Below are 12700 nucleotides of genomic sequence, written 5' to 3'. Positions count from 1 at the left end.
GGCGCCCTCTTCCCATTGGCTAAGTAGGAGACATTCCCGTAGGCTGATTGGCTGAATTATCCAGACCCGTTTGGTTGTCATAACAACCGGTATTTTTCCTGCCTACTGTCTTTTAGAAATCTCGGCCCTAAAATAAACAAAAATGAAATACCTCGTTGGGAAAGCAGACGTAGGACGCCTTGTCTGAATTTTGACGAGGATGTCAACGGATGTCTACGGATTACGGATGTCTACGTTTGTACTGGGTGGGCGGAAGTTGGTACTAAGGAACACCCTGGAAATGCCATTTCTGACCATTATTTCTCTTCCGGAAATTTCGCGTTCGAGTTTAGGTAGGGTTGGCCTGCCTGGGTTGGGGAACAGGCGCCTCTGGTTGGTTTAGGGCTGCACTGTGTTAGGTGGTTGAGACTCAAACGTGTGCTTAAGGAATGGAAATTGTGGTGTTTATTCAGAAGCTAAGATTCCTAGGAGAGGGGGAAAAAAATGATAAATGCGATTTGTGTGACTCGTGATTCATGTAAGCTCTCCATTGTGTTGCTGGCACCTAGCACATTGTTTCGTGTGGGTTGTGATCGGTGCTCAATAAATATTCGTCGAATAAATTATCTTATGAAGAGCAAAAGATTTTAAAATGAGAAAGACAAGTGTGATCCAGCCTTGGGCAGCAGGGTGAGAGGCTCGCGTTAAGACCAGAAAAGAGGAAAGAAAAAGTGAGAGGAATGGGAAAGGAGAGAGGAAAGGAAAGGGTCCAAGGCCCACAGTAAAGGTAGTGAAATGACTTCTGATGATAGGCTCCATCTAACAATTTGAGCAAGTTTTCCCATCACTCCTGCTCTACTCTAAAAAATGGTTTCTCTCTCTGTTACTGGGGTACTAATGACCCTTAAATGAAGTGATCTGAATTAAATTCCTTCCCTTGATCTAACATTTCTAAACCTGCTCTTCAGTAAAACAGAAATAATTGCAGCTACTACGTGGCATGGGAAGATGTTAGTGTATCCATTGTCCTATAACTAAAAATTAGATATTCAGTGAAGAAGTATTGGGAAGGGAAAGTATTGGGTTGGCCAAAAAGTGCCTGGTTTTTAAGTAAAAATAAAAGACACTTTTTTCATTTTCACCTAGAACTTTATTGAACAACATATTCACCCTTTTGTTCCACTATCTTCTGCCATTTTTCAGGCAACTTCATAATTCCATCTTCCCAAAACGTGTTATCTTTTTGAGCAAAGAACTGTTCCAGGTGCCTTTTACAGTCTTCCAGGCAGTTGAAATTTTTTCCATTAAGAGAATATTGTAAAGACCAAAATAAATGGAAATCTGAAGGTGCAATTCTGGTGAATACGGTGGATGAATCAGAACTTCCCAGCCAATCTGTTAACAGTTTTTCCCTGGTCATCAAAGAAACATGCAGTCTTGCATTATCCTGATGGAAGATTCTGCGTTTTCTGTTGACTAATTCTGGATGCTTTTCATCGAGTGCTGCTTTCGATTGGTCTAACTGGAAGCAGTACTTGTTGGAATTAATCGTTTGGTTTTCTGGAAGGAGCTCATGATAGAGGACTCCCTCCCAATCCGACCATATACACACCATCACCTTCTTTGGATGAACACCGGCCTTTGGTGTGGTTGGTGGTGGTTCATTTCACTTGCCCATGATCTCTTCCATTCCACATTATTGTACGGTATCCACTTTTTTTTAAATTAATTAATTAATTAATTTATGGCTGCGTTTGGTCTTCGTTGCTGCACGTGGGCTTTCTCTAGTTGTGGCGAGTGGGAGCTACTCTTCGTTGCGGTGCACAGGCTCCTCATTGCGGTGGCTTCTCATGTTGCAGAGCTCAGGCTCTAGGTGCGTGGGCTTCAGTAGTTGCGGCACGCGGGCTCAGTAGTTGTGGCTCACGGGCTTAGTTGCTCCGCAGCATGTGGGATCTTTCCAGATCAGGGCCCGAACCCGTGTCCCCTGCATTGGCAGGCGGATTCTTAACCACTGCGCCACCAGGGAAGTCCCTGTACGGTATCCACTTCTCATCACCCGTCACATTTTGTTTTAAAAACGGAACGTTTTCATTACATTTAAGTAGAGAATCACATGTGGAAATGCGGTCAAGAAGGTTTTTTTTCCCTTAACCCAAACATCAAATCGATGAACATATGCAAATGATTTTCAACGCTTGATTTGTATATTTTGAGTGTGTCGGCTATCTCCCACATGGTATAACGTTGATTGTTCTCAATTAATGTCTCGATTTGATTACTATTGACTTCAACTGGTCTACCCGACCAAAGAGCATAATCCAGCAAGAAATCTCCAGCACCAAACTTTGCAAACCACTTTTTTATGCATAAATATAAAAATATTTTATTTCAGATGCTTACACTTTTAAGGTACTCCCTAGAAAGGGATGTCAAAAAAATATTAAATAAAATAAGGTTTCAAACTTTGTTAGGCTATGATTTGAGGGGGAAATGACTATTGATGGTTACATAGCTGGAAATCTTTGTGGTAATAAGTATAAGCTAACTTCAATAAACTCACTTTTCCCGGAATCCATTGGTGTGAAATTATACATTGTTGTTATTTTCAAAGGCTATTCAGCTTTGACTGATATGCAACAAGCAGTTACTGAGCATCTGCTATATTGCTTATTGTGTAGTCTAGTTAATTTGTCTGTAGCAAAAACAAAGCCACAGATGACCTTATCTCTTCCACTGTGTGTGTGTTTGTTTGAAGCTGTTTGTATATTCTTGATTAGTCTGTTTTTGAAGCAGCATGGAAAAGTCTCATCTACTTTTTAGCATTTGGTTGCTTTTATAAAGCATCTTAGAAAGCAGACATAGCACTCCCAGGTCTGCCAGAAGTATTTCTTCTCTGAAGACTCAATTTCTTCCATTGTTTAAAAAAAATTTATTTATTTTGCCATGCTGAGCAGCAAGTGAGATCTTAGTTCCCCAACCAGGGATCGAACCCATGCCCCCTGCAGTGGAAGTGTGGAGCCTTAACCATTGGACTGCCAAGGAAGTCCCAAGACTCATTTTCTTGAGTGGTATTGCTTTGCTCATGCACTGAAGACTTCTGGTAACAGAAATGGACCAGAGAGTTTTAAACAGTTCTACAGAAATTGCACTTTGGTCTCTAGACTTCGTTGTCCTTGGGAATTGGAACTGTCACCTGGTGTGCATTCCTCATAACTGAGATTATCTTAAAACAGAAATGGTAGGAAAGCTTTCCTGTGCTTCGGGTAGGAGACGAATTTGCTTTTGTAGAATTTGTGGCTGAGGAAAGCAGACAAGGCCTGGTTGAAGAAGACATATGTTACCACGAGCCACCAAGTTAAGTTGTGGAAACCAAAGGTGACAGCCGTGGAAATGTAGATCATCAGCTCTGCCAGGTAGTTAGGGGAAGAAACGTATTCAAACCAGTCTCCAAAAGGGATTCGGTGGTTACAGTGAATGACCACTCCTGCTTTATTTTTCCTGAGATTGCCGAGAATGACATGACACTTATAGTGATGGACAGACGACCAGATGAACATCATCATTCTGAGGATATGGAACCGCCGAGCTTGCATCAAGAGATTTTTCCCTATCACATAGACATTCCTGTCGTCCATTGGCACTTGGCTCAACACAGTTAGGCCAACAAGGACATAGTAGACAAGTCCAAAACAGTACTGCACGACGTGAATCATGGCATTGGAGAAGACACTGACATGGAAGCACTCGAAGAGTCTTCGTAGGCTGTGTAGCCACAGAAACACTAGTACTAAGAACGCAGACAGCGCGAGCTCACCCCCTCGGAATTGCGCAGCCCCAAGAATTCTGAGTAAATGATGAAGCCAGTTTGGAAAAGGTGCTCCCACAAACAGAGACTGAGTAAGGCTCCAAAGCAGGAAGCCATTCCACAGCACTGAGATGATATAGAAGTGAGAAAAATACCTCTTGGGGACATCAAAGGCCCGACAGGCGGCCGGTCGCGACGGCCCCCCTTCCTTGGTTTTTCCATAGCGGATCAGGTCCTGGAAGAGCGCGCAGCCCGGAAGCAGGCCGGACGGCACGAGCTGCAGCAGTAGGGTCAGCAGGAAGGCCACGGCCAGCGTGAGCCACACGGCACGCAGTGGATTCAGCACCAAGAGTTCGGCCCCCGCCCAGGGAGCCATGGCCGGTGCGCCCGGCATCCGCGCTCCCGGGGCCCTCGCCACCCGTTGGCGGAGGAACGGCCACTCGAGCGCGGCGCGCCGGGCTCAGCCCCGCAAACCACTTTTGACACGTTCAATCAGTCACAGCACTTCTCCATACACTACACAAATCTTTTTTTGCATTTTTACCTTTCTTGAAATAATAAAGCATAATATGCTGAAAATGTTGCTTTTTTTCTTCCGTCTTCAACATTAAAATGGCTACACAAAAATACACCAAATTTGATGTCTTTTTTCAAATGCATGTGGATATGATAGATGTCACATACAATCTAACAAAATTATTAAGAATGAAGTTAAAGACAACTAAGTGCTACTACAGCCATCTTACAGAACAAAACGAACCTTTTGGCCAACCCAATAGATGTTTTGTGCCCTGGGGTTGTGAGTATAATTATATTTTTGCTTTATTGTTATAATATTGTGGTGTTATCAAAAGCTACAACTATAAAACAATCCTTACCACCTCTCAGGTCTTTGTAAACAGAAATGTTAAGAGTGGTAAAGTGCTTTTATTAACTGATTTGACATGGTTAAAGCTGAATAATTTAATCCATATTAGACATATTATGTTTTCATTTAAAATAGAAGTACTATTTCTTATGGTTTATCCCTCACTGCAACTAACCTAGAAACTTAAAAATAAACTTTTTGATTCAATCTCTTGTTCAATGCATTGTAGTCCTTCTATGTTTTTATTTCTTGTTCCCTCCTGTCTTAGGTAACATTTATTGATCACTCTTCCTATATTCTAATTTAAATAAACTTTCTCATAGAGTCCTCATAATATTTATTGATAGTATTATCCCAGTTTTTCTGGGTCTTTTTTTTTTTTTTTTTTTTTTGCGGTATGTGGGCCTCTCACCGTTGTGGCCTCTCCCGTTGCGGAGCACAGGCTCTGGACGCACAGGCTCAGCGGCCATGGCTCACAGGCCTAGCCGCTCCGCGGCATGTGGGATCTTCCCGGACCGGGGCACAAACCCGCGTCCCCTGCATCGGCAGGCGGACTCTCAACCACTGCGCCACCAGGGAAGCCCTGGGGTCATTTTTTAAATTGAGGTATAAATTGATACATATTAGTTTCAGGTGTACAACCTAATTATTTAACATTGTATATATTGCAAAATGATCACCACAATGAGTCTAATTAACATGTCATGTGTTATCTCAATCTAACAGATGAAGAAACTAAGGCTCAGAACAGTTCTATGTCTTGGCTGCAATCACAGTCCTCATAGGTTTCAGAGCTAGAGTTGGTACTCAAGTCTGATTGCAAAGCCTGTGCTCTTTCCACCGTATTTACCATTGTCCTCTCTACATTTGGCAGAAAGAGTGGGAAAAGTGTGAAACAGTCATCAAAGGGAATCAAATAGAAAATTAACCAAGGATAAATTTCCTGAAGGCCAATGGCCCTTTACATTATGGTAAAATTCTACATGATCAATACACTTTATTCTCATTTCTTGGTCAAGTACTGCTTCAAAAAGGTATGCATATGGGGCGGATATGGAGTGAAGGGAGAATATTGAGGCCATAGAGAGCACCCCAAGCAAAAGCACAGACCAATATTCGACCAGCATGACTGGAGACAAGGTGAGTGGCTTGGTTTGGCAGGAGTTATTGGACTTCAAGGTAGGTGTTGCCTAGTGTCTTCCAACCCCACGAAAGGACGTCTGAGACAGAAAGTCAGAGAGACAGATTCTGAGATTCCTACACAAATGTTTAGGTCCTGGAGTGCCAAACGGGAACGCTTCTTTTCTGACACCAAGATTCCTCAGCCTGGGGTAGAGTCTTACACTCTTGGCTGTCAGGACTATCCTTCTGAATCACCAGAGATTTGACTGCTGTTTGTCTGACCTTCCTCACTTCTAATTTCTTATTCAGCTACCCACCTTTTTCTCCTGTTCCTAGGATTCTTTCCCTCAGACTTCCAGGACCTTCCCCCAGTGGGAAAATTTCAGAGTCAGATAGCCACTGTTGATGCAGAACTCAAGAACTTCAGGAGGCAAAAACTGTCCTGGGTCAGGTCAGAGCTGGAAACCTCACAGCTCTCCTAGAAGTGCCATAAACAGGCACTAGGACCATCTCAAGCTCAACCCAGGGAGCTGCTTCATTTGATCAAACATGCTAGATTATAAGCTACAGGAGGGCAGGGGTGTTGGTTCTGTGCCTAGAACAAATAAAGTGCTTATTTATTGTTGAATTTTTATTAGGATTTATGTGGGTTATGTACTAGATTATCATAAAAGTCCAAAAGCTCAGCTCATGGTCATGGTTTCTATATCCTTGAAGAATGCTTTTCTATTTCTGTTCTTGGTGACTTTCAGCAGCTGTTGTTCCAGATCACAGTGGAAGCATAAAGGGCCCAGTTTAACTTATACATCATTAATTGTGAATGAGACAATAAACAAATTACGATTTTCACCAGCTGATTTTTATAAGAACCCAGCTATCTTCCTAATTACTACCATGTTCTCTCCCTCAGTTGCTCTTATCCCATTTCTGTCCCCTACGCTAACTGCCTACCTCTTCCTGATTTCTTTTCTCTCTTAACTACCTAGAAGATAAATTTGCCATATTAAAATTAAAATGTCAGTGTTTGCAAGGCACTGCAGGGAACAGAGAGAAGGATAAAGTGCAAGCCATGCCCTCAAGTTCAAAACGAGGAAGGGGAGACAAATAGGAACAAAAGTATTTTAAGAGGCAGAACCTATAAAATATTGAGCACAAATAATATGATTAATTCAAAATAGGGATAGGTGAAGGAAGGCTTACTAGAAAGCGGACATTTGAGCTTTTAAAGGAAGGGTTAGATTTTGGCAAGCAGAGATGGCAAAGGCATTTAAGTAGAAACAATGAGAATAAATCTGTGGAAAAACAAAGCAGTCTGAGGCATCTGGATTATAGGAATGTTAAAGATAAAGCTGAAAAAGATCCAGAAAATGAGGAATCACGGAACGTTTTTAAGAAGGATAATGACTTTGTTAGAACTTTGTTTTAGAAAGCTGACCCCTGGAGGCAGCACGAAGAATGGACTATGGAAAAAGTTTTCCCAGGTGAGACGTAACAAAAATCTGACTCGGATGAGTGTAGAGAATAAAAAAATGGAAACAGGTATGAGACGCATTACTGGAGAAATGACAGAACCTTGATAAATGACTGGATATGGATGACAAGGGGAAACAACTGCAAGGTAACTTAAAAGTTTTGAGTGGTTAGGTTAAAATTTTCTTTCAGATGTTACCCCAAATAAGTAACTTTCAATGCTAATTTCTTTGGGGGTAGGGGCAGGTCACTTTTCTTACAAAAAGAAAGACTTTTTTCTCTGCCTTGCTTGCATCCATCTTGACCTACTACTTTCACCTTGACCAATATGTAACCGTTATCTATCCCATGAAGGTAGCCTGGTTATCTGTTGCTGGCTGGGCAGGGTGCATGGGTATGTCCCAGTCTAGGGCCTGTAAGTCTGCTCAGTAGCAGGGACACCCACAGAGGTAGAAAGACCTTTCTAGTACCTTCATGAGCCTCCACTCAAAATGAGTCTCTAAAATCTGGACCTCAAGCTTGCAGATTATTCAAGTGATTTTTGTTTTAGGTTTGGTTCTTTTAATCTACTAAATGCCTTGTATAAGCAAGAGGGCATTAAAAACTAGGACCCTGCCCTCATGGTGCTTAAAATATAAGGTCCATGAAAGGATAACAATATAATTTACTCATCCTTAGAAAGTGAGTAAAAAAGTGAAAGTTCTGTTGAGGATAATAAACCATTGACTCAAGAGTTTTAATATTATGCTGTTCGATTATTCGTGCATTTCCTGTTCTCTGTTATACCAGATAAACATTGTAAGACACTCTTAATTTTTGTATCATATCCTAATCAGCTTTGGTGGAATCTTGAGGAGCTATAGAATGCAGAGAATGTCCCAACTGGCGTATCAAGCTGGCTTTTCAGTAACTGCCCCCATTCTGGGCTAAACTGTGCCTGTGGGGTGTGCAGGCCTACTGGGACATGACAGCCAATCCCACTCTCACGCAGATGGTAGAGTGCAGACTGTGTCTCATTTCCCTTCAGTTTGTATTCCTTTTTCAATTTGTTCTTATTCTTTCCATTTCCACACCTTGCCTTTAGGAAACCTGTGCACCCTTGGAAAATACCACTATTCCAAGACCTAACTCATTAGCATGAGTGAGTTCAGGTTAATTCCATACTTTTTAATGCTCAGGCCATAGCCAGAGTGATGATTACTTATAGGTATCATATTTTGAGGAATGTTTATAAACTAGAAATATCCAGAAAATGGTGACAAGAATAGGTAAGAGGCTTAAGATCCAGTCTAAACAAAAGGGTTCTAAGGATATTCCACTTTGAGAAGACACAAATAAATCAAGATGGCTGTCCTATAGTATCTGAAGAGCTAGCATATAGCAAGAAACCAGACTTATTTTTACATTGCTCCAAAATACAGAATAGGACCCTATGACTTATAGGAACATCTACCAAAGGAACAGAATTATTTTTTTTTAAGAATTAATGATTTTAACTGTTTACAAAAGAAATGTACTTCTTCAGTAAGTAGTGACCTCATCATCCCTGGAAGAATATAACCATGGGCATAATTGGATTAGTCAGGGTTCTTCAGAGATAGACAGATAGATAGGGAATTGGCCCACACAATTATGGAAGCTAACAAGTCCTACAATCTCCAGTCTGCAAGCTGGAGACTCAGAAGAGCCAAGGGTGTAGTTCCAGTCCAAGGCTGGTAGGCTAGCAACCCAGGAAGAGCCCATGTCTCAGTCTGAGTGCAGAGACACTCAGAGAGAAAAACAATGTCCCAACTTGAAAGCAGTGAAGAGGAGAAATTCTCCCTTACTCATGGGGTGTGGGAGGAGGAGAAGAGAGTCTTTTCGTTCTATTCAGGCCTTCAACTGATTGGATGAGGCCCACCTGCATTAAGAAGATTGCTTTACACAGACTACAGATTCAAATCTTGATCTCATCTAGAAAACACCCCCCAAAATAGACCCAGAATAATGTTTCACCAAACGTCTGGGCACTCAATGGTGCAGACAAATTGACACATTAAATTAACTTTCACAATAACCATCTATCAAGGACTGCAGGACTTCCCTGGTGGTGCAGTGGTTAAGAATCTGCCTGCGAATGCAGGGGACACAGGTTCGAGCCCTGGTCTGGGAAGATCCCACATGCCGTGGAGCAACTAAGCCTGTGTACCACAACTACTGAGCCTGAGCTCTAGAGCCCACGAGCCACAACTACTGAAGCCCGCACGCCTAGGGCCCATGCTCCGCAACAAGAGAAGTCACTGCAACGAGAAGCCCACGCATTGGAACGAAGAGTAGCCCCTGCTAGCCACAACTAGAGAAAGCCCGCACGCAGCAATAGAGACCCAACACGGTCAAAAAATAAATTAAATTTTTAAAAAAGTTAAGAAAAAAAAAGAACACTGCAGAAAGAATTTCTAAATTACACAAAGATATGGCAGTCAAAGGAACAAAAATATCTCCATCACATAAGTTTCTTTTTCTCAAACATCAGTGTGGGTAAGTCAAAGTTCCTCCACCACTGATTCCTCCTCTCATGATTACACTTGAGAAAATAAACCATTTGCACACATGACTTCTCCATATGCTAAACTTTGGCTTGGGGGGAAAAATGTGTTCAGGAAGTTTGTACTAGGAATTATAACACAGCAATGGCACTTGTTTTACCTTACTGTGATTAATTAAAGATGGTCACAATTTTTTTTTTTGCTGCTGCTACTTCTATTAATAGGTATAGTCTTTTTCCCCTCCCCTTGAATCTGGGCTAGCCTTGCTTTGACTCACAGAAAATGGCAGAAATGACACTGTGCCAGTTCCAGGCCTAGGTCTTAGGAAGCCTGGCAGTTTCTTCTTTCTTAGAGCTCTGAGTCACCATGTAAAGAAGTCTAGCTCTCCCTCACTAGAGAGACCACATCAAGAGACATGCCCAGGGACTTTCCTGGTGGTGCCGTGGTTAAGAATCTGCCTGCCAATGCAGGGGACACAGGTTCGAGCCCTGGTCCGGGAAGACCCCACATGCCGCGGAGCAACTAAGCCCGTGAGCTGCAACTACTGAGCCCACGTGCCACAACTACTGAAGTCCGCATGCCTAGGGCCCATGCTCCACAACAAGAAAAGCCACTGCAATGAGAAGCCCGCGCACCGCAATGAAGAGTAGCCCCCCTCGCCACAACTAGAGAAAGCCTGCGCACAGCAACGAAAACCCAACACAGTCAAAAATAAATTAATTAAAAAAAGAAAAGAGAGACAGAGATGCCCAGTGAGTCTTCAGCTGTCCCAGCCATCCCAGCTAAAGCATCAGACATCTAAGGGAGGCCACACTGGCATTCCATCCCAGTAGAGCTCCCAAATCAATACAGTCACATGAAGAACCCAGTGGTCACACCACACTGAGATATGAGCAGTTCCTGCCCAGCCCTGCCCATATTGTACAGTGATGACCAAATAAATATTGTGTCTAAGTCACTAAGATTTGGTGTGGTTTGTTACATAATAGGTAACAGATATACTTACCTGGGAGTATTCTCAATCCTTGCACCAAATAAGCTTTTTTTGTTTGCTGGAAGTCTGTTTTGTTTTTTTTGCTGTATCAGGTCTTCGTTGCTGCATGCAGGCTTTCTCTAGTTGTGGCGAGGGGGGTTACTCTTCGCTGTGGTGCGTGGGCTTCTCACTGTGGTGGTTTCTCTTGTTGTGGAGCATGGGCTCTAGGCACGTGGGCTTCAGTAGTTGCAGCACATGGGCTCAGTAGTTGTGGCTCACAGGCTTAGTTGCTCCGCAGCACGTGGGATCTTCCCGGACCAGGGATTGAACCCATGTCCCCTGCATTGGCAGGCGAATTCTTAACCACTGCACCACCAGGGATATCCCTGCTGCAAGTCTTGTATCTTACTGTTTCCTATGGTGTCATGGCTTAGGAAAACATAGCACAGTAGCTAGGATTTATAATTATTTGTAACCTGTGAACCTCAAAAACATTATTCTGGGACTTCCTTTGTGGTCCAGTGGTTAAGACTCTGTGCTTCCAATGCAGGGGGCCATGGGTTCGAACCCTGGTTGGGGAGCTAAGATCCCATATGCTGTGTGGTATAGCCAAAAAAAAAAAAAAAAAAAATTATTCTTGGAAAATTTTTCACACGGGCAACTTGAATGCCTGAGCCATTTCCAGATATTTTGGCATTTGGTTACCTCCTGAGGGCACAGTTGATTTAGTGCTGAACCATGGATCAGATGTAATGGAGAGCCCTGGGAAGGACTGAAACCAGTCTGATAGAATCTTTGGCCACAGAAGTCCAAGATGTCTAGAGACTGGGTCTCGACATAGGGGATAAGACAGTTACTAACTGTGGTGTTTTTAAAATGTGTACACAAATTCTTGCTATACCTTTCTTCAAATGTTGGAACCCAATCAACTCCTCTTGAATACAGGCTATATTTAGTGACTTGTTTCTAATGAATACAATGCGGCAAGAATGAGAGTATACCTTCTGTGACTAGATGAAAAATATCACTGTGGCTTCCTACTTGCTCTCTCTCTGTGGTCATTTGCTCTGGGGAAGCCAGCTACCCTGTTGTGAAGACATCTGAGTCCCACATAACAAGGAAGTGGGGTCTCTTGGCCAACAGCCAATAAGGAACTGAAGTCTCCTATCAACAGCCATGTGAGTGAGCCATCTTGGAAACACATCTTCCAGACCCAGTAATGACGTGAGATGACTGCAGCCCCAGCTATCGCCTTGACTGTAACTTCATGGGACTCCCTGAGCCAGAAGCACCAAGCTAAGCTGCTCCCAAATTCCTGACCCACAGAAACTAAGATGTTTGATGTTTAAGCCACTAAGTTTTAGGGTCACCAAACAATAGGTAATACAACCTTTGGGGTTTGGGGTGTGTGTGGCTAACAACAAAGTTCTAGGAACCCAGGTACACCACAGCTTATTCTCTGAGCAAATACTAACAGTACGGTAGTCTAGATAGCAGTTCAATAAAGATATCCATTCCTTTTTAAAGCCAAGCTGGAAGACTTACCATATCTCTTCCAATTCCCTTGTCGAAAACTCTTCTTGAGAATCTAAAAAACAGAATCCTTAGGATAACAGGTTTGGAGCATCCCATATTATGGGCCAGATTGGAAATCTGAGTATCTTGAGCTGTGCTACCAGCTACACAGGCAATGGCAGAAGCCAAACTCTTCCTTTCTGTAACACAACATATCAATAACAATCTGTAGTTTACTCTCCAAAGCTCCCCACCCCCGACCCTGCACACATACTGTATATCACCACCTAAAGCAAAACTGACTCAGCGTAGCACACAATGAAAATTAGTATTTAGTGAATCTAACCATTCTCGGTAGCGATGATAAAGGATTAAAGGAGACATGCAATTTCTCTGGGCTAATCCTGGCAACTGGTTGCTTCTCCTGGCAACCTACACCTTCC

General features: G+C 42.7%; 1 protein-coding gene across 1 annotated transcript; it reads right to left on the bottom strand.

Moving 5' to 3' along the window:
- Window positions 1-2978: 2978 nt before the first annotated feature.
- On the bottom strand, window positions 2979-4160 carry LOC309957175 (polyprenal reductase-like; the record flags this gene model as incomplete). Its single annotated transcript, XM_082832291.1, has 1 exon — window positions 2979-4160. One exon carries the CDS (start codon window positions 4158-4160, stop codon window positions 3204-3206), a length of 957 nt encoding a protein of 318 aa, XP_082688417.1. The 3' UTR covers window positions 2979-3203.
- Between the last annotated feature and the right edge of the window lie 8540 nt (window positions 4161-12700).

Source organism: Leucopleurus acutus (assembly GCF_964270905.1).
Source record: "Leucopleurus acutus genome assembly, chromosome: 1".
Lineage (NCBI taxonomy): Eukaryota > Metazoa > Chordata > Mammalia > Artiodactyla > Delphinidae > Leucopleurus > Leucopleurus acutus.
Note: the sequence above shows the minus strand (reverse complement) of the source record. Positions and strands in the feature narration are given on the sequence as shown.